We start from the raw sequence: 27,689 nt of genomic DNA, 5'->3' as shown, positions 1-27,689 counted from the left end.
GAAAGGGTGGTGGCTAGGTTCCCTTATTGTTACTAACAAACCCTGTCCATATGTGGAGGTCTGCTATCTGTTTTCTAGCAATATGGTATATCTATTTGTAATTCAGGACTGCTATAAAAGAAGTTATTTTAACTTTAAGATATTCATCATTTCTAAAAATATCTTTTATTCAAGTCAAATAAATTCACATCACTCTGAGAAACATTTTTTCCCCCCACATTTCGCAATCATGAAAAATGTTGCTTGTAAAAATATTTGGTTTTCAACAGTCTGAAACAAGTCATAGTATTGTAAACATTCTATAGTGCTCCACCTCCTGACAAACTTTGGGTATCACTACCTGTCTATATTTACTATTTTCAAGCTGGTACAATTGATGTTTGACTATACGTATTGTTGTTGTGTAATTCAAAGTATAGTTGACGGGACCACACCCACACATCAGTAATTTCCCATGCGATGTTAACATGTCTCCATTCACTAGGTGTTGAACTAATGGAACACGGATGTTGGATTTCAATTGGTTTGTTTTGTTGTGAACTGTTAACATGACAGCCTCATGACAATCAAGGGAGATAATCCAGATTTAAACAAATACCTTTCTTCTACTTTGCTGTATGCACAATCCGTAGATGACTGTTCCTACCAGGACGAGACAGCCAAGGGAGATAAGTGAGATCTCTATCACATGGACCACCAGGAGGGGTGTAAACAGCATTGATCTCAGCAGGTCAGCATTCTGGTCATCAACCACAGCACTCTGAAATATAGCAAGGTCAATCGTCAGGATAGGTAAAGTTACTTATCATCAATAGCCCTTTAATTTAACGAACACAGCTTGATCAATCATGCTGAATTCATTTTTGATTTTTTTTTGGAGAAATACTGTTCATCTGCTTTTCATTCATAAATTTCTTACCCATGCATGATAACTAGCTCACATGCTGAGAAGAGGACAAAGATGAAATATTATTAATGAGCATTCAGATTTTCATATTATTCTAAAAAGACGAATGGACATGGCAATATATTATGGTATCTCAGCAAAGCCATTAGAGTTTTGTTCTGTTATCTTCAAAGTTAGTCAAACAAAATGTCGGTAAAATATTATCATTCTAAGCATTATCGTTCTTTAAAAGGAGTTATTGAAGTTTTTAATGCATTTGACCACAGTGACTTTGAAAGTGGGTCAAGAAGATTATTTTGATAACCCTGATATCACTTCATGATCTAGAAAGCTAGAGGCTAAATATGATCACTCTAGGCCTCATGGTTCTTTAGAAGAAGCTTTTTGAAGAAGTTTTTATACACTGTATAAGTGGTTGATGTCATTTTGATAGCACTACATACCAGCAATTAGGTACTTGACAAATGTAAAAAGCAGATGGTAGATGGAAGGACAACTTATGCCATAGATACCATCGCATAAGTTTACTGTGACCTTTGGCCGCTCTGAAACCAGCACCATTTTCTTAAGATAGACATGTGTTCTGACAAAACCCTTCCAATCTCCCGCTCATTATTGCAGTGATATTATTTACTGATCTGATGGAATTCTTTACTTTTTCCAGACAGTTTCTTTTCTCTGGACTATCACAGATTATTCCAATAGAAAGTGATGATGTCACATTAATCTAAATATGCTTCAAGGAATTTGCTGAAATGAAAACAATTAACTTTTTTCAAGTACTGAATTTTCACCAGCAAGAATGTTCATTAAATTAATGTTTTATTTCAAAAGAGTTGTCCTCCTGGATGTAGGATTTCACGTTCCTGTGGCAAAATGGTAGAAAGAAAATGTTTCTGTTCAGCTATTTGTCATCTGATACAAACTTCAAATTGTCAACTTTTCATACAGTATGTTATCAAATTTGGATATCAATGACCTTGGCTTCACTCTTATTATACATGTCGCTACCATTTATTCTTACATCTCTTACAAATTTAACAACCCTTTCAGCGACATATAAATCAGAACAGTCACTTTGTGGAGAATCTGGGCAACACTCTAGAAGCTAGCTACACCTTTATCCATACAAACTAGTGGAAACCAATTTTTGAGAAATCTACATGTTGTTTGTGTGTGATTGGAGCCATGTTTTGCAAACAACATGATACCCAGTTAGCCCAGAACAACTTACATTCCAGCCAAATCACCATCAACCTCTCACCGCAAGGTGAATGGCCTTATTACACCTGATCAGGTAAACGTCATTATAGAAACACAGCAAGGCTGAGACACCTGTGTAAGACTCTGCAGTCTGGGTAAAAGTCATTATAGGTACACAGCAAGGCTGAGATACCTGTGTAAGACTCTGAAGTCTAGGTAAAAGTCATTATAGGTACACAGGAAAGCTGAGATACCTGTGTAAGTCTCTGAAGTCTAGGTAAAAGTCATTATAGGTACACAGCAAGGCTAAGATACCTGTGTAAGACTCTGAAGTCTAAGTAAAAGTCATTATAGGTACACAGGAAGGCTAAGATACCTGCGTACTCCCTAGTCTAGGTAAAAGTCATTATAGGTACACAGGAAGGCTAAAATACCTGCGTACTCCCTAGTCTAGGTAAAAGTCATTGTAGGTACACAGGAAGGCTGAGATACCTGTGTTAGACTCTGAAGTCTAGGTAAAAGTCATTATAGGTACACAGCAAAGCTGAGATACCTGTGTAAGCCTCTGAAGTCTAAGTAAAAGTCATTATAGGTACACAGGAAGGCTAAAATACCTGCGTACTCCCTAGTCTAGGTAAAAGTCATTGTAGGTACACAGCAAAGCTGAGATACCTGTGTAAGCCTCTGAAGTCTAAGTAAAAGTCATTATAGGTACACAGCAAGACTGAGATACCTGCGCAAGACTCTAAAGTCTAGGTAAAAGTCATTATAGGTACACAGCAAGGCGGAGATACCTGTGTAAGACTCTGAAGTCTAGGTAAAAGTCAGTATAGGTACACAGGAAGGCTAAGATACCTGTGTAAGAATCTGAAGTCTAGGTAAAAGTCATTATAGGTACACAGCAAGGCTGAGATACCTGTGTAAGACTCTGAAGTCTAGGTAAAAGTCATTATAGGTACACAGCAAAGCTGAGATACCTGTGTAAGACTCTGAAGTATAAGTAAAAGTCATTATAGTCACACAGCAAGGCTGAAATACCTGTGTAAGACTCTGAAGTCTAGGTAAAAGTCATTTTAGGTACACAGGAAGGCAAAGATTCTTGCATACTCCCTAGTCTAGGTAAAAGACATTATAGGTACACAGCAAGGCTGAAATCCCTGTGTAGGACTCTGAAGTCTAGGTGAAAGTCATTATAGGTACACAGCAAAGCTGAGATACCTGTGTAAGACTCTGAAGTCTAGGTAAAAGTCATTATAGGTACACAGCAAGGCTGAAATACCTGTGTAGGACTCTGAAGTCTAGGTAAAAGTCATTATAGGTACACAGGAAGGTTAAGATACTTGAGTACTCCCTAGTCTAGGTAAAAGTCATTATAGGTACACAGCAAGGCTGAGATACCTGTGTAAGACTCTGAAGTCTAGGTAAAAGTCATTATAGGTACACAGGAAGGCAAAGATTCTTGCATACTCCCTAGTCTAGGTAAAAGTCATTATAGGTACACAGCAAGGCTGAGATACCTGTGTAAGACTCTGAAGTGTAGGTAAAAGTCATTATAGGTACACAGCAAGGCTAAGATACCTGTGAAAGACTCTGAAGTCTAGGTAAAAGTCATTATAGGTACACAGCAAGGCTAAGATACCTGTGTAAGACTCTAAAGTCTAGGTAAAATTCATTTTAGGTACACAGCAAGGCTGAGATACCTGTGTAAGTCTCTGAAGTCTAGGTAAAAGTCATTATAGGTACACAGGAAGGCTAAGATACCTGCGTAAGACTCTCAAGTCTAGGTAAAAGTCATTATAGGTATACAGGAAGGCTGAGACACCTGTGTAAGACTCTGAAGTCTAGGTAAAAGTCATTATAGGTACACAGGAAGGCGGAGATACCTGTGTTAGTCCCTGAAGTCTAGGTAAAAGTCATTATAGGTACACAGGAAGGCTGAGACACCTGTGTAAGACTCTGAAGTCTAGGTAAAAGTCAGTATAGGTACACAGGAAGGCTAAGATACCTGCGTAAGACTCTGAAGTCTAGGTAAAAGTCATTATAGGTATACAGCAAGGCTGAGATACCTGGGTAAGACTATAAAATCTAGGTAAAAATCATTATTGGTACACAGCAAGGCTGAGATACCTGTATACTCCCTAGTCTAGGTAAAAGGCATTATAGGTACACAGCAAGGCTGAGATACCTGGGTAAGACTATGAAATCTAGGTACAAGTCATTATAGGTACACAGCAAGGCTGAGATACCTGCATACTCCCTAGTCTAGGTAAAAGGCATTATAGGTACACAGGAAGGCTAAGATACCTGCGTAAGACTCTGAAGTCTAGGTAAAAGTCATTATAGGTACACAGCAAGGCTGAGATCCCTGCATTCTCCCTAGTCTAGGTAAAAGGCATTATAGGTACACAGCAAGGCTGAGATACCTGTGTAAGACTCTAAAGTCTAGGTAAAAGTCATTATAGGTACACAGCAAGGCTGAGATACCTGCATACTCCCTAGTCTAGGTAAAAGGCATTATAGGTACACAGGAAGGCTGAGATACCTGTGTAATACTCCCTAGTCTAGGTAAAAGTCACTATAGGTACACAGCAAGGCTGAGATACCTGGATACTCCCTAGTCTAGGTAAAAGGCATTATAGGTACACAGGAAGGCTGAGATACCTGTGTAAGACTCTGAAGTCTAGGTAAAAGTCATTATAGGTAAACAGCAAGGCTGAGATACCTGTGTAACATTCAGAAGCAACTAACATTTTGACAGTTACCTCCCTTTCATTTTGGATATAACTGTAGAACATGGCCAGATCTAGACCTTTGCCTCTGACCAGGTTGTTCAGTTGGTCAGAGCGACAGTAAAATAAGCACAGGTCTAGGGTCGAGATCCTTGTCTAGCCCCAAAGAACTTTTACACTCAGAACAATTTTTATTTTTTATATTTTGTTTATTTCATCTTTATTTTTCTTTCATAAAAGTCCTGCCAGTTATATGGCTTTCCTTTCAGTAATGATTTATCAAAGCTATGGTCATTTCCAATTCACCCCTACAGTGTTTGGCAGTGTTGTGGGGATCCTTACTGTAAACACAGAATTTTTTTTTTTTTAATTTTCTTTTTATTCAGATTTTTCATCAATGTACATCAATTGTACATGTACAATAAATAGCAAAACACAGATATTTTTGCTGGATTTTATTTTCTTGTTTTCTCTCATTGGTGTAATGTTCACAAGCTCTGAGACTTTTATAAATATTTTGAGAGTAATCAATTTTTTTATTGGGAAAAACTAAATGGAAATGTGATAAGCATGTCATAATTAAAGTGTCATTAACCTGGAATATGTGTATTATCCTGTTCACAGTATATTTACAAGGGATGGGATCAAGGAGCAAAAAAATAATGTTTTATCATACAAGATTGAAAGCTGGTTCTATTTCCAATAGAAAAAAAGGATGTCTTCAGATTCGTACATTTTCAACACCGGAAATATTATGTACCTGCATAAACATCTGAACAATTAACAAGGAAGAAACTTTTGAAATTTGTTATCACAAAAATCTTGCCAAAAACATTTTAATTTTCCCCAAAGAAGTCAGTGTGATTGCAGCAAAGATATACAGGAAGTTGTTTACAAAACATTGAAGGTAATTTACAGCTTCACTGCTGCCCTTCAAAACAACATGAACAGTAAGTAAGGATCTATGTGGCAGATAAAGTTGGCTCTCTCCGACAAAATCAGATGAGTCAGAAACCATGTATCACAGGAACGGTAGACTCCTCCAATAGTAACCCCATACACCCACATCTATATACTTAATTAGCAAAAATAGAAATAGGACAAGAACAGATATAATATATATAGTGTAAGGATACGTTTCTAATTACTAGTACAACCTGTCAAAGCCAAACACACAATATATCTACAACACATACTGAATTACACAAAAATAGACAGGACAAATCCATACATCAATCCTGTGCAATAATGCTTCATACAACAACACACCTGTCAAACCTCCACACACAATGTTCAACACACCTGTCAAACCTCCACACACAATGTTCAACACAACCTGTCAAACCTCCACACACAATGTTCAACACACCTGTCAAACCTCCACACACAATGTTCAACACAACAACACAACCTGTCAAACCTCCACACACAATGTTCAAACCAGGTCTTCAATTAGGTCCTAATGTACACAATCCTATGTAAATTTAGTCAAACAGTGGGTACATTTTTTATGTAAATTAGGTCAAAGTCTATACATTAGTATGTAAATCTGGGTCCACTGTATACATTTCCATGCTAATTAGATAAGATTATAAAAATTTGTATTTAAATGAGGACCTACTCTGTACGTTTGTATGTAATTTAGGTCAAAATGTATACATTTCTATGTAAATTTGGTCAGATAATATAAATTTGTATGTTAACGAGGTCCAACTGTATTCATTTGTATTTTAATTTGGTCCTTATGCGTACGTTTCTTTGTAAATTAGGTCCAACTCTTTATATTTCTATGTAAATCACCATCCACTGTTCTTATTTCTATGTAACTTAGGGTCCACTGAAAACATTTTTATGTAAATCATATCAGATTATATACATTTGTATGTAAATTAGGTCTTAATGTATGCATTTCTATGTGCATCAGGCCAGATTATATTTATTTGTATGTAAATGAAGCCTCTTTGCATATCATTGTATGTAAATGAGGCCCAAGTATGTAAATTATGTAAATTAAATCCCAATGTTATTTTTTTTTTAAAATTTGGTCCCATTATTTTACATTTCTATGTACATTGAGCCTGTCTATACTGAACTTAAAGTTTGGTTTCTATGTTTTATGTGTACAACTTTTACTGATACAGGACACAAAAAACATTCCAATACACCATTACATTAACCAGCAGTAATCTTAACTACACACTACTTAATCATCTCATCTCCTCAACAAATTCTCTATATAATACTGGATATTTAATAGAATGTGTATACACCCAAAAACCAGAGTGTGTGTAGGAGGAAAAGTTTATTTTCCTTGCATTTCTCTGTATGTTGACACAGGTGGTGACTCACAGATTGGGGTAACCTCCCTTGTACTAAAGAACAAGGCTGATAACCTCCCCATAGATCATTATACTGAGAAACAAGTATAGTAGCCTCCCTAGCACTGTTGTGGTGCAGGATGACTTCCCCTTCAGCATGGGGTGAGGAGTTAAAGGGGGTCGGGGGTTCATCTTAATGGATAGGTAATGATTGTGGTGGGGCTTCACATTGGGAGTAGGGTAATGGTTGTGGTTCAGATTCATCTTTGGGATGGGGTTATGGTTGAAGAAGAGCTTAAACTAGAGGAGGGGGTGGATCTCCATCATTTTGGGTGGGGTAATGGTTTGGGAACAGATTCATCTTTGGGGTAATGATGGATAAAGTTTCTTTGGGTTGGGGTTATGGTCCTGGGGGATTTTGAGTTTGGTGTGGGGTAATAGTTGAAGGGGGTTAGCTTTATATTTAAGGGTGCAGTAATTGTAGTAACAGTTAAAGGTGTGTGTGTGTGTGTGTGTGTGTGTGTGTCAACAAAGAGGTTGAGTCATGCTTGAGGGAGGATCTTTATGGGTGGGTAATGGTTGAAATGGGACTTCATCTTGATGGGGATAATGTGGTTGAGGGTGACTTTACCGCTGAAAAAAAAGGGGTGAGGGTAATGGTTTTAGGGGGCTACACCTCTTGGGATGTGGTAATGGTCTAGGAGTAACAACCCTTGGGATGTGGTAATGGTTTAGGAGTTAAAACCCTTTGGATGTGATAATAGTTTAGGAGTTACAACCCTTGGGATGTGGTAATGGTTTAGAGGTTACAACCCTTGGGATGTGGTAATGGTTTAGGAGTTACAACCCTTGGGATGTGGTAATGGTTTAGGGGGCTACACTCCTTTGGATGTGGTTATGGTTTAGGGGGCTACAACCCTTGGGATGTGGTAATGGTTTAGGGGGCTACAACCCTTGGGATGTGGTAATGGTTTAGGGGGCTACACCTCTTGGGATGTGGTAATGGTTTAGGAGTTACAACACTTGGGATGTGGTAATGGTTTAGGAGTTAAAACCCTTTGGATGTGATAATAGTTTTAGAACTTACAACCCTTGGGATGTGGTAATGGTTTAGAAGTTACAACCCTTGGGATGTGGTAATGGTTTAGGAGTTACAACCCTTGGGATGTGGTAATAGTTTAGGAATTACAATCCTTGGGATGTGGTAATGGTTTAGAAGTTACAACCCTTGGGATGTGGTAATGGTTTAGGAGTTACAACCTTTGGGATGTGGTAATGGTTTAGTTACAACCCTTGGGGTGTGGTAATGGTTTAGGGGGCTACGACCCTTGGGATGTGGTAATGGTTTAGGGGGCTACAACCCTTGGAATGTGGTAATGGTTTAGTTACAACCCTTGGAATGTGGTAATGGTTTAGGGGGCTACAGCCTTGGGAGATGGTAATGGTTTAGGAGTTACACTCCTTGGGCTGTGGTAATGGTTAAGGGGGCTACAACCCTTGGGATGTTGTAATGGTTTAGTTACAACCCTTGGGATGTGGTAATGGTTTAGGGGGCTACACCTCTTGGGATGTTGTAATGGTTAAGGGGGCTACAACCATTGGGATGTTGTCATGGTTTAGTTACAACCCATGGGATGTGGTAATGGTTTAGGGGGCTACACCTCTTGGGATGTTGTAATGGTTTAGTTACAACCCATGGGATGTGGTAATGGTTTAGGGGGCTACACTCCTTGGGATGTTGTAATGGTTAAGGGGGCTACAACCCTTGGGATGTGGTAATGGTTTAGGGGGCTACACCTCTTGGGATGTGGTAATGGTTTAAGGGGCTACACTCCTTGGGATGTTGTAATGGTTTAGGGGGCTACAACCCTTGGGATGTGGTAATGTTCTAGGAGTAACAGCCCTTGGGATGTGGTAATGGTTTAGGGGGCTACACCTCTTGGGATGTGGTAATGTTCTAGGAGTAACAACCCTTGGGATGTGGTAATGGTTTAGGAGTTAAAACCCCCTTTGGATGTGATAATGGTTTAGGGGGCTACAACCCTTGGGATATGGTAATGGTTTAGGGGCTACACCTCTTGGGATATGGTAATGGTTTAGGGGGCTACAACCCTTGGAATGTGGTAATGGTTTAGGGGGCTACAACCCTTGGGATGTGGTAATGGTTTAGGGGGCTACAACCCTTGGGATGTGGTAATGGTTTCAGGGGTTATACTCCTTGGGATTGGATAATGGCTAAGTGTTTCGTATTTAGAATCTTTGTGCTTTAATGCTGTTGACTTGAACTTAAAAATGTGGAAACATTTTACAAACCAGGTTTCCTATCAATATTTGAGCTATCAGATAACCCTACAGCACTGCCTGCTTATGAATAGATTACAGCCAAACATTCCAGAGTGATAAATCCGGTTTGTTATTCTGACGAGTTTTATTTTTGTTCCAAACATCAATTTATAAACTAATGAAATGTCATCATAACTTGTGTTGCTAAGGCATAAAATTAAAACTAATATTCTATAATTACCTAAATACACCAGTAGGTTGTATAATAGGTCCAAAACAACAGTTAAATCTCACTGATGCCCACCATTTTACCTGATCCTGATGTATATAAGGAATATGTAAATATGTGTGTTGTATTCCACTGTATGTCCTAAGTGGAAACTAATGTGGTGTCCCCCGCCGNCCCCCCCCCCTCGGCAGAATCAGGTTTTTCCGTCCGTGATTTCTGGTAAGGGGATGCTGAAGAAACCCCACATTGATCTGCTGCCCCTTTTGAAATACTTAGGATTACTATATATACTGGGGAATTTTTGCTGTACTTGAATTTTTGCCTTTTTTGCCCTCCATGATGTAACAATATACTATACAAAGTAATGAAATGTAAAGGGCATAATTGTAATTAACACTGGGTGATAATTGATTTCAGTGGCAAAGGGCCAAAGTTTGACCAGGTGAAAACTTCCCGGTATACAGTATATTGTTTAAAGTTTGACCAGGTGAAAACTTCCCGGTGTATAGCATATTGTTTAAAGTTTGACAGGTGAAAACTTCCCGGTATACAGTATATTGTTTAAAGTTTGACAGGTGAAAACTTCCCGGTGTATAGTATATTGTTTAAAGTTTGACCAGGTGAAAACTTCCCGGTATACAGTATATTGTTTAAAGTTTGACCAGGTGAAAACTTCCCGGTATGCAGTATATTGTTTCTTTTCTCACTTTTCCTACACTTTCTTTTCAACGCTGTGTCCCTAGGCACCTGTTTTCATATGTCCTTGGTTGCTGTGTCCCTAGGCACCTGTTTTCATATGTCCTTGTTTGCTGTGTCCCTAGGCACCTGTTTTCATATGTCCTTGTTTGCTGCAAGGACGTTAAACCCTCGAAATACAAACTTGTTCAATCACTTCATGATCATTATCCTGACTATCTATTCAATCCGTGTGCTCTACATGGGGGAACACAACAGCTTTCCAAACTATGAGTATTCTCCTTGTGTTCTTAATGCTGAATCAAGAAATAGTTAATGTATGTTGTTGTTATGAAGACAAAATGAAATGAATATGATTCTCCAGTGACTTAACACTGCATGTTGTTCAGCAGTTAAGTAACCAGGAGATGTCTGTGAGTCCGCTGTGACAGATTTATAATCTTTCTAATAGTACAGGAATTGTTGTTACTTACAGCTGGCACAGGTTAACCAATGTCATTATGACTAAAAAAACTTGATGTCATGCCATGATTTACTGATATCAGACCCAATCAAGTACAGCATTTTCTCTACATAGCACAAGTGTTTTCTGCGTTACAGAATAAACCTTCTATGGGGGCGGGGGGCGTTATAGATGCCATGTGTTTCAGGAAACACAATTCTGAAGTACCTCAATTCTCAGCTGTTGATTTCTCTGAGGTAATGATGTCTTTCCTTTTGTTTTGGCGTCACCTCAATTTCTGTTGTCCTTTATTGATTTGGAATTTTGTTTCCATAAGCATGCTGTAGCATATATATTTGTCTATTTGACCTACGAAAGTATTGCATAGCGCTGCAGAGGGCAGGCAGACACAGGGGCAGGTTTGTGAGGGGAGGGGGTATGACAGACTGTGTGAGAGATGGATGGGGGTATCTAAAGTACTACACAGGTTCAGCCTACAGAGGGATCTGTCCAGGTGAAATAACAGTATATACCTGACACTGATGAGGTACATACCTTTCCCAGGTGGAAATAAATCAGGTATAACAGGTGATAAATTTATATACACTCAAACACACTCATTTATTTTACCAGGAATAGACAGAGGGACAAGTACAAAAGGGTGGGAAAGGTTCACAGAGAGCTGATCAGCAGTGGTCTGTTGGATATATTAACAGCCAATACTGGTATCGTTTAGGTGATAAAATACCATCATTAAAAAGTTGTGATTCGCCGGTTTGATCTCTACTCTTAGTGTTAGAAGCAGCGGCATTTATAAAACTATAACTTGTGAAGATGTATTTGAACAGTGTATATATACATTGTGAAGCTGCAGAGGAAAGGTGATAATATGGTAGTCACATGTTTCAAACATCTCTATCTTAGTCAAAGAGGTCAGGGTGGCACCGTTAGATTTCAATTTGGTTCAAAAAAGTAAAAACAGCTGGTCAGGGCAAGGAGATGAACAGTTGTATCCGACTAAAAGTAAGAACATTAGGTTGGGGCATGAAAAAACATCTGTAGACCGTACAGCTAAAATCTATCTGTAGTGGCAAACGGGAGCTGTTGGAGAACTGTAGAGCTTGTCTATTGAAGAATATTCAAAGCTGGTGAAAAAGTTAAAAAGATATTAAAAAAATTCTGGACTGACTTTTGTTTGGTACTTTTTGATGCCTCAGGAAATTTGATGTCAAATCTCACCATCCTGGTAAAAATAATTGCTATATCTTAAAGTGAATTTCATTACTTGCACCAAATTTTTATCCTGGAAATTTTGTTCAAGAAAAGTATAGTGGAAAACAGGATAAAATAACAACAACAGATCCCAGAGGGATTTTTGCATCTATCATAGGAAGATAGTCATTAGTTCTATGTATGTTTGATCCTTTCTATTATCTGTAACTTTTGTTGATAGTAATGTCAACATTACTTTCATCAAACAGAAACTTTTGATCAAAACTTAATACCCCTTTATAAGTCTGATCAGTTTCAAAAACAAACATGCACCACTTAGGACCAAGTAAAACTTAGATGTAGAAAGATGTAGATCAAAACTAAATGTCTCATGTTACCAATGTTGACTCCTGTGACCTTGAATGAAGTCAAGGTCATTGTAAATACTTTCCACCAATCTGCTATAGCTATCACCACACCATGCTACAGGCCAGATATCATGACTTATTCTTCTGTAGAGTAATTTGTGTAAAGGAAAAGTTTATGACGGATGGACAACAAGACAGACAATGGCTGCTGTGCCTTCACACAAACTTACTGACACTCTCCTACCAGGTAAGAACAGGAACAAGGAAACAAGGGATATTAGGGAATAAGTCAACATCATTAAAGCAGCTGTTGCCATGACAACAAAGTAAAATTCTGCTATGATAAGTTTGAAGTGCCTGTTGAATACCCTCTAGAAGCACACTACCTGTTATCCAGTTGATATTGTACCCGCTGATCATGAGTTAAACAATGTCATTCAAAGGTAAGAATAATCTAACTTGTCATTCAAAATGCTCTAAGCAAATTATAACCATTACTTAGTATTTTAGTGATTTTATATCAAAACTGATAAGGAAACAAAGGCTTTGAAAACAACAGCCTCAGTCTGTATTGTTTTACATGTAAATATAGACAAAGTGCTTCATATCTATTTAAAAAATCCTATATTCTTTCTAAAAATATGCTGATATTTGTTATTTTCAATTTCAATATTTAAGAAATAATACGGACATTTACTACAGGTAGATGATGCTGATTCAAGCTTCTCTCATCCTGAAGACCTCGCAAAGCTGATATCATCACAAAAACACTTCTTATCTCAAGAATTTAATGATGTGGAAAAAAACAAAGATATGATTTCTGAGGAAGAGGTGAAAAAAAACTAAGAGTTATGATAAGTGTGGTTTGTTATGAGTATATGTTCTGTGGGGAGATAAGCAGACGTTGTGCTAGGGAAATTATTTACTACTGATGAACTGTCATTGGACAGAGATGTTCCCTAGATGTTACATACCTGATGAGTCATCTACCACTCTCTGGAAGAGGTGGGGTGGGGGCAGAAAATGGGGAAGGGGGGAAGTGGGAGTAAGGGAAAAGGCTGAAGGAAAGGGGAAAGAGGAAAGGAGAAGGGAACTCAGAAGGAAAATGGGGAATGGGAAAATCAAAGGAGAAACAGGAAGTAGGAAAGGAATGAGAAGGAGAAAAGGCAGTGGGAAAAGGGAGGGAAAGGAAAGAGAAAGGGAGGGAGATAAAATGGTATGGTTAGATGGAGAAATGATGGGGATGATAGATGGTGAAGAGAAAATAAATGGAATGGTAAAAAGGAAAGAAGAAGGGGTGGGTGAAAAGGAAATTGGGGAGGTAAAAGGTAAGGAGAAGAGAGGTAGGAAAATTGAATGGAAAGTGTAAAGATGAAGGGGAGGTAGGAGAGTTGAATGAGATAAGGAAAAAGAAGGAAGCAAGGTAAAAGGGGGAAGAGCTCAGGAGAAAAGGGATGGTAGAAAAAACATAGAAACGGGAAAGATGGAAAGGAAAATGATGAAAGCAGGACAGAAAATTGGATGGAAGGGGCTAAGAGAAGTAGAAAAGTTAAAGGGTAAAGTTGAATGGAAAGGGGAAAATTAATAAGGGAATTGTTGGGGGNCTGGGACAAAAGATGAATGAGAAAATGGAAATGATTTGCAGTAAGCAGGAAAATAGGTTTGAGAAGAGTTTATAATGAGGTCATACAATGAGTAATTGGTTGGTGCAAAAAAAGACACAGAAGCATAAAATGTAGAAAAAAAAGTGTAAAAACAGATAAGATAAAGGCCCCAACTGTTACAATTAGTGTAGCAGCTTACTGTGGTGTCTCTAACATACTCTAGGGAGGACAGAAACGTAAAGCCTCGATCCTGCAGGGGGCCACACATTACTTGTACCATTATACAGTGTGATGCAGCAGCTCTATTGTTTACCTGCACAGGTAGTGGAAAGGGAAGGACAGACAATGGGAGGTACAGTGAAGAGAAAATAAAAAAGGATAGTAAAATTTTACAAGACATCTAAGACATTTTACGACTCTTTTAAAGAAGTTGGGGTTAGAAGTTGTGCAGGGTAACTTTGGAAAGTGAAGAAAAATAAGTTTTTTTTTTCTGTTACAAGATTTATGTCAGAATCTTCACTGTGTTGCAGCATCATAAGAATGGCTGTGTGTGTTTCCAATTACATCCCTAACAAAACATGTTATTATTGCCGAAAAAATAGTATGTGACCCCTGACCTTGTCCCTACAGGGTCAATCAGTACATCATCCTGTTTATAGCCGACAGAGATGATAATCTTATCTTAGCTCTCCACATCTGTGGGTGTAGGACACGACTCTACAGTGTATACTAGTATCTATAACCCCAACTGCCACATCACAGCATATTCTTTCACCTATATCTATATTCACATTACAACAAAAAATACCACATATAGAATTTGCCTTCATCTGGAAACATTGGTTTTCCCCATCTCTGTCCCACAAGTTTTTTTTTGAACTGAGTAACAGAACAGGAATTTCTACTTAAGTGATTCAGCTCCTTGGTACAATATACCAAGTTGAAGTAATCATTTAGGAAATAGCATTTTGTATATTAACTTACACCAGTCAGTATAGTCACATTAGATATAATTATTATAATACAACATTTGTTTATTTATAATATGCCATTGTAAGGCTTAACGATGCAATACATAATTCATTTAATTCTACATTCTATAATACAATATAAGAATTCCGAAGGAGCTGCCTTACCAGGCCTTTATTACTGGTCATAAGCCACCTAGCAGTCTAAGCTAATAACTCAACGTGTTTGTGCTGGACGTATCTTGGTGTGGGACAATTAACACTTTCTCTTTAAAACTTTGAGAATCAAACCCCTGCCATCTGTGTGGAGGACCACAGTGCTAACCACTCAGCCAAACCTGCAAATATGTCTTTGTAGGTAAAAGGGTTGTGCATTGGAAACGTGAAAATAATTACTTTTTATATCTGCTTCAAAGTAGTACTATAAAGGTTTAATTCACAAATATTACTACTTATATTATGTAACATTTTGGCAAAATGATTAAATGGAAAGAAAAAAATTATTATAAAAGAACAAGCCACTTTTCGAATATAAAATTTGTGTATAAGTTATATATTTTACCCCCATGTTTTGTTTAACAGAAGATAGAACCTTGTAAAAACAAGCAGCACCTGTATAGGTAAAGGGTACCACTGCATCAATTATAATCACAAAGAAGAGTTCCACTTTCAGTTTTTTTGGACTTGGCGTATTCTCCCTTCTTAACAGCAGATGAAACAACCGAAAGGAGTTTTTCTGGTTCAGAGTTGCTTCCCTGTCATATTTTTCATATGATTTGTGGCTTATACCGGGTAATGGTACTCTGATTTTGATGCTATGCTTGTGTAATTCATGTAAATCAACATTAATGTACTGAAACCTTCTAAAGGTGAAGGTCCTGAATTTGACACCTGCATTTTTCTTTTTTTATATCTATTTTTAAACAGTCAAATTTTGAACTACAATCTTGTGCATGGCAACATGAGAATTTTGTGGAATGCTTCCTTTGAAACGGACTTTCACAAGTATTAGGGACAACAGTAATTAAGTTGAACATGAGTACTGGACAAAGTAAATAATGTATACTTGTTAGTAACAGCATCAAAAAAGATTTCAAAGAATCTTCCTCATCAAATACTATGCTAAGCAAATACAAAGATGAGGAAAGACAACTCTTACAATTTATATGCTGCAAGTATTGGAAAGAAGTCCATAGCCTGTAGTATTGTCATACACTTGCACACTAGATTTGCTGGAGATTTAATCATCAGTTACTGATTGTTATAGTAGCCATATTATAACCTTAATTCCTCAGTGTTCTGGTCAGTTGTTAAGATTTTCTAGTTTTTCTGATTTACAAAATAATTCTTGAATAACTAGATTTTTTCACACATTCAGATAGGATTAATGGCACCGTGATCTCCATTAAGTTGATAACAAAGTGCTGGAAGAGGAGTATGCCTTTTAGCAGATTTATATATATGCAGGTATGAGATGTATTTAAAAAAACACCATTTGAGATGATTAATTAAATTGTCTTACCTCATTAACCCAGAAAAGTGGAACAAACACAGGAGTTATATCTTTGGTGGCTCTGTTGAACAAAAAAAGAGTGTGATATGTATTGCAAGCAAAATAACAGACAAAAGAATATATTATGTACAGTGTTTTCAGAAAAAACCCCCAAACCAGAATCAGTTATCACCATTGAACGGTTCTCTATTTATATACACCTATCTATCACCTGTACCCAACCATTACCTGTTTTTTAGTAGACCTGTCATAAAACATACAATCTATTTCAATCAATCATACTTGCTGCATTACCAAATTTTTTGAGACAGCCTCCATATATAGAAGCTTTCTAAAGACGATTCTGGTCTAGTAATTACAGTATGCTTCATTGCAATTATTATCACAGATAATGTTTACCTATCGTACAAATTGCAATAATCCAGATAAAATTTTCTGTAATCACATGTGCTCCACAAATTAGTGAAAACTGACCAACTTTACAGTACAAAACGTATATATATAACCCTGTACTCTGTTTATATAACCTTGTATACAGTTTATATAGCCTTGTATAGTTTATATAGACTTGTATACAGTATATATAAACTTGTATACAGTTTATATAGCCTTGTATACAGTTTATATAGCCTTGTATACAGTTTATATAGCCTTATATACAGTTTATATAACCTTGTATACAGTTTATATAACCTTGTAAACGGTTTATATAGCCTTGGATACAGTTTATATAACCTTGTAAACGGTTTATATAGCCTTGGATACAGTTTATATAACCTTGTAAACGGTTTATATAGCCTTGTTTACAGTTTATATAACCTTGTATACAGTTTATATAGACTTGTATCCAGTTTATATTGCCTTGTATACAGTTTATATAACCTTGTATCCAGTTAATATAGCCTTGTATACAGTATATATAAACTTGTATACAGTTTATATAACCTTGTATACAGTTTATATAGACTTGTATCCAGTTTATATTGCCTTGTATACAGTTTATATAACCTTGAATCCAGTTTATATAACCTTGTATACAGTTTATATAGCCGTGTATACAGTTTATATAACCTTGTAAACGGTTTATATAGCCTTGGATACAGTTTATATAACCTTGTAAACGGTTTATATAGCCTTGGATACAGTTTATATAACCTTGTAAACGGTTTATATAGCCTTGGATACAGTTTATATAACCTTGTAAACGGTTTATATAGCCTTGTTTACAGTTTATATAACCTTGTATACAGTTTATATAACCTTGTAAACGGTTTATATAGCCTTGGATACAGTTTATATAACCTTGTAAACGGTTTATATAGCCTTGTATACAGTTTATATAACCTTGTATACAGTTTATATAACCTTGTAAACGGTTTATATAGCCTTGGATACAGTTTATATAACCTTGTAAACGGTTTATATAGCCTTGTTTACAGTTTATATAACCTTGTATACAGTTTATATAGCCTTATATACAGTTTATATAGCCTTGTATAGTTTATAGCCTTGTATACAGTATATATAAACTTGTATACAGTTTATATAACCTTGTATACAGTTAATATAGCCTTGTATACAGTATATATAAACTTGTATACAGTTTATATAGCCTTGTATACAGTTTATATAACCATGTATACAGTTTATATAACCTTGTATACAGTTTATATAGACTTGTATCCAGTTTATATTGCCTTGTATACAGTTTATATAACCTTGTATACAGTTTATATAACCTTGTAAACGGTTTATATAGCCTTGGATACAGTTTATATAACCTTGTAAACGGTTTATATAGCCTTGTATACAGTTTATATAACCATGTATACAGTTTATATAACCTTGTATACAGTTTATATAGCCTTGTATACAGTTTATATAACCTTGTAAACGGTTTATATAGCCTTGTATACAGTTTATATAACCTTGTATACAGTTTATATAGCCTTGTATACAGTAGATATAACCCTGCATATAGTATATTATTGGATATATCTGTATACAGAATATATAAATGTAGTAGGACAATGAAAAGTGATAAAGATAGTGCCGTCGCTGGGGCTCGAACCCGCAACCCTTGGCTTTCCAGCCTAATGCTATACCGCTGAGCTAAAGGGAAATTCCCTACAGCTGACGCCTGTAAGGCAACCTTATCAATGCACATCTTTTACATAAATATGGATACAGTATGATATTGCAAATCTATGTTGTTAAAAGCTGTTTCCTTTTATTTTACAAAAATGTCAGAGTAACGTTGACTGTACATATACACACAATGTGACTATGGTTAAACTTACTCAAACTCTCCAATAGGCTGGAGATACATGTTCAGTTGTATCTTCTTGGCTACCTGTAGCACCAAACCAGTGTACTGAAACATGAAATACATTACAGATTAGCCAAGCATTACAGTGAAAAATCTCTACTCATTGACCCTTTCTCAAATAGTCCATGAGTATGTACAGGTGTCTGTTTGTGCTGACCGTGGTTTCTGATGCACATCTCAGCCGTTGTTTCATGGATGGGCATCAAACTTTGCACATAGGTACATAATAGGAAGGCTGTCTGACACATTCCAAATGAGATCATTGTGACTGCTATTTTACCTTTGACATTAACCTCAAGTACTAAAACAGTTTAATACAGGTATCTGAATCAAAAAATTCTTGGTTACCATTTTATATATGGACTTTTATAGTCAAGAAGTATACCTGGTCATGAAATCAGTTCACTTCAACCTCAATATGATCTCAAGTTTAAAATACCGCATAGGTGTAGGTTTCTGAGGAACATCTTTGCTACCATTTTATGTATGGATGTAAAGATTTGGTGGTCACTGTGTGGTGCACCATTCATTTATTGAGATTCAAGAGGTCAACTTCCAACTGCTCAAAAAAGTGTGCAGGGAGTCTTGATGCGGCAGGAAGCTGGAGTATCCAGAGAAAACCCACATGGTTGGGCAAGCAACCTCATACCTTTTTACATCCGATCGGGGTATTGAACCCTGGTTGCCTTGGTGAAAGGTGAGTGCACTATCCACTGTGTCCCCCAAATGCAACCACCAACTATTTGACATTCACCTCAAGTACCTAACACTATTTATATATGAACAGACATGTGGGGAGTGGGGTATCCCATACTTTAAGGTACATAATTATGTGAATCTCAAACTATTTTAAAATTCCATCAATTATGGCAGTCTCAAATCCATTGAGAGACATCAGGTCAAGATGCAAACACTGACCGAGTGCAATTTCCTCAACAGCTGCATGTTACATTTTTGTACTGCGGTGTCAACCTTCCCTTCATTGCTGTTCAGCAAAAATTGTTCAAAGACTTTGCTCAATTGTTCATCATAAAACGTTTGAGATTGGACACTTTTCATTTAATATATATTACTTAATGGTTGTGACAAACATAACAAGTAGACGCTGTCATCGCTATCCCCCACTCACAGTTCAAAAGTCATTAAAAACATGAAGCGTAAAATATAGGTCAAAATCAGCATCCGCAATATGCATTCAGTAGAGCAACCCTAAATACACAATTGATGCAAGTATAATCAATATAGCATTTGTAGTAGGCAAGATATAGACGAGAGCAATTCTTCTTAACCAGGTGCATGGACGGACGAATGGCAGCACGGAGAGACCCCATTTCTCAACGAGTTGGTGGGGAATAAAAACCCATTAAAGGGTATCACGTATATGCATTCGCATGCATTTTTATGTCCAGAAATTTTGTTTAAGTTATGTTTTGATTAAACTGTCCAGATTGTTACACTTACCGGTTCTTTGTCCACCGTGGTTTGGTGTTCCTCCTCCACAGGATGTAGTCCCTCCACAGAGTCCTGGTATTCCTGGGCAGCCAGATTAAAGTGAGGAAATGACACCGACACAGGAATGTGGAAAAAGTCCACTACAACATCAACCAGAACTTATCACTGCAGTTTGACACAATGTTTGGTGAAATGTTTTGTTTCTTGATTTTTGAAATAAACAAAGATTAGAATCGGTTGTCTTTGAACATAAATACAACTGCTGTTTATAAAGGTTCTTTATTCAAATTTTTTAATTTTTAATGTCTTCATTCTGATTTATCTTTGTTTTTTGTTTTGTCTGTATTTTGATGAATCTCATGCCATTTTTTTTTTCCTTCTCAAGGTTATTTGGATAATTTTTTAATTTCATACAAGAGCCCTCAAAATTCGTAGTTACCAAACATGCATGTCATTAAGGGGATTACTTCATTCAATTTTCAGATTTGCAGAAAGTATATTGATGGTGCAACTATGGCCAGTGATGTTTTACTAGTAAAATAGATATTTGTGACCTAGAATTGCTGATATATGTCCATTACTCTGAACATGATCAGAAGATAAAGACAGCTTGCCCCATTTCTAATTTATAGCTACTTCCAATGGCAAAAATTGTCGCTAAATTGTAAACTGAAATCTAGATTTGGAATCACCTATCACCATCAGATTTTTTATGGTCACTAAATATGAACTTTATTTTACAACAATTATCATACAAGTTATTACAACTTATATTTATCACTCTTGTTGGCCCAGATGTTAGCGTGCATGGAGTCTTAATGTGGGAGGAAACCAGAGTACCCGGAGAAAACCCATGTGGTCGGTCAGGTGATCCCATACCTTTTCATGTCCGATCGGGGATTCGAACCCCGGAAACCTTGTTAAAATGCGAGTGTGTTATCCAGTGTGCGACCGGACCTCCCACTTATTGGTTATGGACATTGTTGATGATTCCGAAGCCCTACCTTGCTGACATGTACTGATGTTTGGAGTTTTTGTTATGGACATTGTTTACAATTCCCAAGCCCTACCTTGCTGACATGTACTGATGTTGAGCATGCCTGTGTTGAGACACTTGGACTCCGGAGTACAGAACCCAATGTTGTCCGGGTTTTCGGTAGCATTGGCTAGATAGGAAGGAGGTGCAATGTACCGCCACAGTTTTATCCCCTGGGGTGAGGTCACATCCCCATGGTACAAGCCCCCAGCTGACCTGCAATATGAAGACTTTATTACAGACTCTATAACATGTTCAATACTTAACAATTTAGTTTAAAACAATCTGGTAAAATATCCAATTCTAAAAAATCTAATTCTTACTTGTGTGTTTTTTTCTTCAAATATGAAATGTTGAATTATTAGTAATATATTTGTTCTGAACTATAATTACTTAAATGAGTAAAAGAGTAGTGTTTTCAATATGTTCATTAGTATAAGCACTTAAATAATAAAATAATAACCATAAAACACACAACAACATTTTATAAATATGAGACAGTCCCTGAAAGGTGAGGGAGTCCTGACCTGATTATGCAAGACAAACAGTGAAAACATTTCTCACCTGCACGCATCTGATGAGAACACAGGGGAAGGTTGGTTCTTGCCTCTGTATGGAGGTCCTACAGTGCCATCTACAAAATAGCCAAAGAACATAAAAAGCTGTCAACAATCTGACACATCATGATACAGTGACAGGCAATGAGTAAGTGAATTTAAAAATACCACATCAAGATACAGGAACAGGCCATAAGCAACTGATTTTATGATCTACATATTTTGCTCAGTACTATCTAACAATTTCAACATCCATCCTGTCTGCTCTGATTTTAAGTTGAATTTAAGATTACTTCTTTTTGGTGTAAGTTTAAGAAAGTACATCCCAACAACAAATGAAGTCATATAAAAGCCTTGTCTACCAATGATAGAGCTATGTCACTGAGACGTTTTAACCAGGGCACAGTACCATGACAACCTCACAGACACATTTGTTTGATAACAAATTTATCAGGGATGCCTAGGGAGGCAATCGTGCTGAAAATACATAATAGACATTAAGAGAGTAAAAGACAGGGATCAGCACTGTTGTAGTTGGAGCAGATCAATGTGATCTCCTCTGAATCCTCAAGAAGGAAATCTTTACTCTGTAACAGTGTCTGATGTTAGTCATCTCTTATGATCATACAGTGGGATATAGCAGGTCATTCCTGAACTTGCAGGATGTAAACCTTCAATATATCTTTAACTGTACAGAAATTCACCTTTAATATTAATTCCCCCCTCCTTCCATCATTAATCCATTGGTTACTTTTCCTCTCCTTTTTACCTCTATAGGATATTGATTCCCTGATTCCTCCCCCTTTTACCCCTATAGGATACTGATTCCCTGATTCCTCCCCTTTTTACCCCTATAGGATACTGATTCCCCGATTCCTCCCCTTTTTACCCCTATAGGATACTGATTCCTTCACCTTTCACCCTAATGGCACAGATTCTCTGAACTATAACACTATATGGACGTATACAGACGGTGTTAACATTTTCTCACCGGTTCCATTGATCATGTTAGCATAGGGCGTGCTCCAAAAGTCCAGGTGACTAGAATAGAAATACAAAATGTTACGGTTCAATTGTCATATTCAGTACCTGTCCTTTACACTAACTATAATATAGTTTGTACATTTCTATCATACATACAACCAAGAACTGAGGCATGTTAATGTTTAACTAGAATTCATTAAGGTAATAGGATTGTGTCACCATTTCTCAGTAGAATTTCTTCCAATTTTGTAGTTATATTGCGTTGAAGTAAAGAAAATTTTCTGCCACAAAAAAAATATAGGTTGTCAAAATTTAAAGGATTTGAAATGAAAATTTATGTAAAAAGGAGTGAGTTTTGAAAAAAAAATGAAAGACAATTTTAGGCAAAATAATGTAAACAAAAATGATACTGACATAGATAAGTATTGCATTAATGTATATCAATTTAATAAATGCTGAAATTGTGTAAAATGAATTATCTATAAACGTTTAAAAAATGACATTTTATAATAAAACCATGTACATATAGTAATTGCATGTAAAGAGTTATCTTTCTTGAAAAACTTCGCAGTAGTGAAATAGGTAGCCGGGTTCCTGAAGTACAGAAAAATGGACACATGTGACTTATTGATAAAAAACAACTGAAGTAATGCCTGGATTGCTTTGAAATACTTTTATATTGAGAGAACACACTGTTCTGTCAATAATAAACATGCAATATTTATCAGTTTAATATTAAACATCAGAATATGCGGAAATTGTGATACTGTCTCCCTACATTGGATTTTCAACTAGGGATGCACTTCCTATTTCCGTTTATCAATACACTCCTATTACCTTAAGATCTTTCGATCATTCCATCAGGGTCCAATGATGTCTCTCTGTCTAGTCTGACTTGTGATTGGAATTGTGTACTGATGTCTAAGTGACATTCTGGCATTTTGTGGAAATGACAATCACAGAAATTATGTCTTTATTTCTGTATAGATGGCAGTTCTGTAATTTTGTACACAGTGTGTTCATGGAAGACAAATAAAAACAATCCTTCCAAAACGATAGCACTGCTTTTTCGCTCTTCACCAACTAAGCTAAATGCCAAATAACATTATTCTACATCTTAGGGTTTGTTATATTTAACAGCTAAGACCTTGAATGTGGGTCATAACTTTTATTATGGGGCAAGGTAATTTATTAGAACAAAACTAGTAATTGAGTAAGTTTAATTAAGGTCATAACTGGTATAGTGGATCTTACGAAAAATATTTGAAATGCTAAATACATCAATACCTAGTTATCTTGAAGGTTGGTCAAGGTCATTTATTGGAAGTTGTCAGCTATATCTTCAACCAGGCAAACTACTATTGTTTGTTAGGATAGAACTTGATGTTTGTTTGTTTATTTGACCCGCATGATCTTGAAGCAGAGTAAAGTCATTGACCTGAACACACCGGAGAGCTTTTCACCAAACAACCAACATTGTATTCAATGTATTTCAGATCTTGGGCTTTGTAGTTCTTTTTAAGACTTTCGGATTTGTGATTCTTTAGAAGAGGTTGTTTAAAAAAAGTTGACACTGTACAGACAGATGCTGGACTATGTGCCATATCATAAGGTTACATAGACTTTGTGGGAGGTGAATTCAGAATTTAGCAATGCATGCATAAATATTTCTTCAGCATATTTATTTTTTCAAAATTATTTCAAATACAGAAGATATTTGATAAACAGTAGTAGGACTGGGCCTGAGTACACACCTGGATCCATTGTAGCGATCTATCCCCCCAAGGAACTGGATGTCGGTCTCTCCGGTATAAATGGTGTATACGCCATCGTTTGTAGCATTTTTCTGTGAAAATCAAGTGAGAAAATGTACAGAGAACTTCATTTACAGCTAGCAACCAAATATTGTATTGTGACATACAATTAATATGTGCAAGCTTCACGAATCTATGTAGCATATTTCTTTTGCTGCCATACTGAGAAAATGAAAAAGACTCCTACCGTTTCTTATAATTCAACATTGATACAGATATAAGTATAAACAAAAAGTAACAGAACTACATGGTTATATCTGCCATATATAATTTTACTATCTACTGTTAAAGATAAAGTCAGTGAGATAGCATGAAATATGTTGTCATAACAATATGAACAGAATCACTTGTCAAACTATATTAAATGGTTTGGAATCAAAATAAAGATTAATTGTTTTACAATGAATGTCATATCAATAACATTTTTCTGTTGTTTCAACATATTTCTTAACATTATGTCAATGCTTGGTTCATGATTTAAAACTCGATTGAATATCTACCAGTTTATATGTCTACTTCCTGCTGAAGTTAGACAGAATGATCAAAGTGCTGTAGAGAAGACTCACATTCATGAAGTAGCCGATGGTATTTGTGTAGAACCATTTGTTGTCTAACACTTGGGCAGCAGTCAGCATTTTGTCCTGGTAACCCCAGATTATGTCATACATGCTGCGTTCCATGAATACACTCTCCTTCTCAAATGAGGTGACTAATCGAATAATGTCACGCATTCCAGGATACATCCACTTTAGGGAAGATATCAGTGACTGTAATACAATCAAGATTGTTACACTCTAAAACCACCCAACCAAATTACACTCTACAAGCATCCAACCATAGAAATAGCATTACATCATCGAATCAAAACATTGTTACACTCTAAAATCATTCAACCATGGACACAACTTTTGTAAGTATTTTCATTAAGTTGCAACAAAATAGAAACATTGCTATTTATAATATCACCTGGAAGGAAATAGTCTATTTAATTGTGGTACAGTGTATCCTCATTAATACACCTAGTTTGTGTGTGCCAAACATGAAATTAAAACAAGAGGCCCAATGGGCCTGCATCGCTCACCTGTTATAAATCTAACACTTGTAATCTTAAGATTTCATAAGAACCTATTAAAAGATTTAAACATATGACGACTCTGACCTTGATTGTCGAACAAGGACATAAGGTTGAAAGTGGATCAAGGTCATTCATTTGAACTAACATGGTAGTCCTTCATCCCAGCATGCTACAGGCCAAATTTCCGTACCCTGGACCTTTTGCTTATTGAGAAGAAGTCGCTTGAAGATTTTACGACATTTGATCCATATGACCTTGCAAGTTGGTCAAGGTCATTCATTTGAATAAACTTGGTAGCCCTTCATCCCAGCATGCTCCAGGCCCAATATCAGTCCCCTGGCCCTTTTGCTTATTGAGAAGAAGATATTTGAAGATTTTAAGACATTTGACCCCAGTGACCTTGAAAGTGGGTCAAGGTCATTTCTTCGAACAAACTTGGTAGCCCTTCATCCCAGCATGCTCCAGGCCCAATATCAGTCCCCTGGCCCTTTTGCTTATTGAGAAGAAGTTATTTGAAGATTTTAAGACATTTGACCCCAGTGACCTTGAAAGTGGGTCAAGGTCATTTCTTCGAACAAACTTGGTAGCCCTTCATCCCAGCATGCTACAGGCTCAATATCAGTACCCTGGGCCATTTGGTTATTGAGAAGAAGTCGTTTGAAGATTTTACGACATTTGACCCCTTTGACCTTCAAAGTTGGTCAAGGTCATTTATTTGAACTAACTTGGTAGTCCTTCATCCCAGCATGCTACAGGCCAACTATCAGTACCCTGGCCCTTTTGCTTATTGAGAAGAAGTCGCTTGAAGATTTTACGACATTTGACCCTTGTGACCTTGCAAGTTGATCAAGGTCATTAATTTGAATAAACTTGATAGTCCTTCATCCCAGCATGCTACAGGCCCAATATCAGTACCCTTGGCCTTTTGGTTATTGAGAAGAAGTTGTTTGAAGATTTTAAGACATTAGACCCCTGTGACCTTGAAAGGTGGTCAAGGTCATTCATTTGAATAAACTTGGTAGCCCTTCATCCCAGCGAGCTACAGGCCTAATGTCAGTACCCTGGGCCTTTTGGTTATTGAGAAGAAGTTGTTTGAAGATTTAAGACATCTGACCCCAGTGACCTTGAAAGTGGGTCAAGGTCATTTATTTGAACAAACTTGGTAGCCCTTCATCCCTGTATGCTACAGGCCCAATATCAGTACCCTGGGCCATTTGGTTATAGGGAAGAAGTTGTTTGAAGATTTTAAAGACATCTGACCCCAGTGACCTTGAAAGTGGGTCAAGGTCATTCATTTGAACAAACTTGGTAGCCCTTGATCTCAGCATGCTACTGGCCAAATATCATCATCCTAGGCCTTTTGGTTACTGAAAAGAAGTTGTTTGAGGATTTTAACATATTTGACCCCTGTGACCTTGAAAGTGGGTCAAGGTCATTTATTTGAACAAACTTGGTAGCCCTTGATCTCAGCATGCTACTGGCCAAATATCATCATCCTAGGCCTTTTGGTTACTGAAAAGAAGTTGTTTAAAGCAAAAAGTTGACGCTGGACAGACGGATGCCGGACGGCCGGACGGACGCCACACCATAACATAAGCTCACTTGCCCTTCGGCAGGTGAGCTAAAAAGAGCCATATTTATACGCAGGTACATGTACCTCAGTTGTTCTTGGTTGGTTTTAAAAAGAATTGTTGAAGAAAGACAATGAGCCACAGCAAACCTCAATTGGCTTATCCATATACATGTATACATAATCTTAATACAAATTCTTTTCTACATGTAAATAAATCTGATGACAGATGTAAGGTAGGTCACTGACCCAGTAGACAGGATTGGGTGTGGTGAAGGTCTCGTTTTCATTACCGACCGACATGCTGGGGACAAAGTGGAAGGTACGGTTCTGTCTGTAGCTCACTGTCCCGTTGTCATTATGGATGATGTTAAACTTCGTCCTCACCTCCCTGTAATGT

The 27,689-nt window shown here is 36.9% G+C and overlaps 1 protein-coding gene across 1 annotated transcript in view; it reads right to left on the bottom strand.

The window, feature by feature from the left end:
• LOC110464786 (lysosome membrane protein 2-like) overlaps window positions 1–27,689 on the bottom strand; it is a 70,999-nt gene that overhangs the window by 18,341 nt on the left and 24,969 nt on the right. The window contains exons 5-14 of the mRNA XM_021520206.1: window positions 27,539–27,680; window positions 25,211–25,411; window positions 24,585–24,676; window positions 22,838–22,887; window positions 21,854–21,923; window positions 21,324–21,505; window positions 20,263–20,393; window positions 18,773–18,846; window positions 16,482–16,533; window positions 599–760 (exon numbers count right to left, since the gene is read on the bottom strand). Coding sequence (XP_021375881.1) covers window positions 599–760; window positions 16,482–16,533; window positions 18,773–18,846; window positions 20,263–20,393; window positions 21,324–21,505; window positions 21,854–21,923; window positions 22,838–22,887; window positions 24,585–24,676; window positions 25,211–25,411; window positions 27,539–27,680 — 1,156 coding nt within the window. The remainder of the gene's footprint in view (window positions 1–598; window positions 761–16,481; window positions 16,534–18,772; window positions 18,847–20,262; window positions 20,394–21,323; window positions 21,506–21,853; window positions 21,924–22,837; window positions 22,888–24,584; window positions 24,677–25,210; window positions 25,412–27,538; window positions 27,681–27,689) is intronic.

Source organism: Mizuhopecten yessoensis, unplaced genomic scaffold (assembly GCF_002113885.1).
Source record: "Mizuhopecten yessoensis strain PY_sf001 unplaced genomic scaffold, ASM211388v2 scaffold11033, whole genome shotgun sequence".
NCBI lineage: Eukaryota > Metazoa > Mollusca > Bivalvia > Pectinida > Pectinidae > Mizuhopecten > Mizuhopecten yessoensis.
This window is presented reverse-complemented; position numbering and strand designations above follow the sequence as displayed.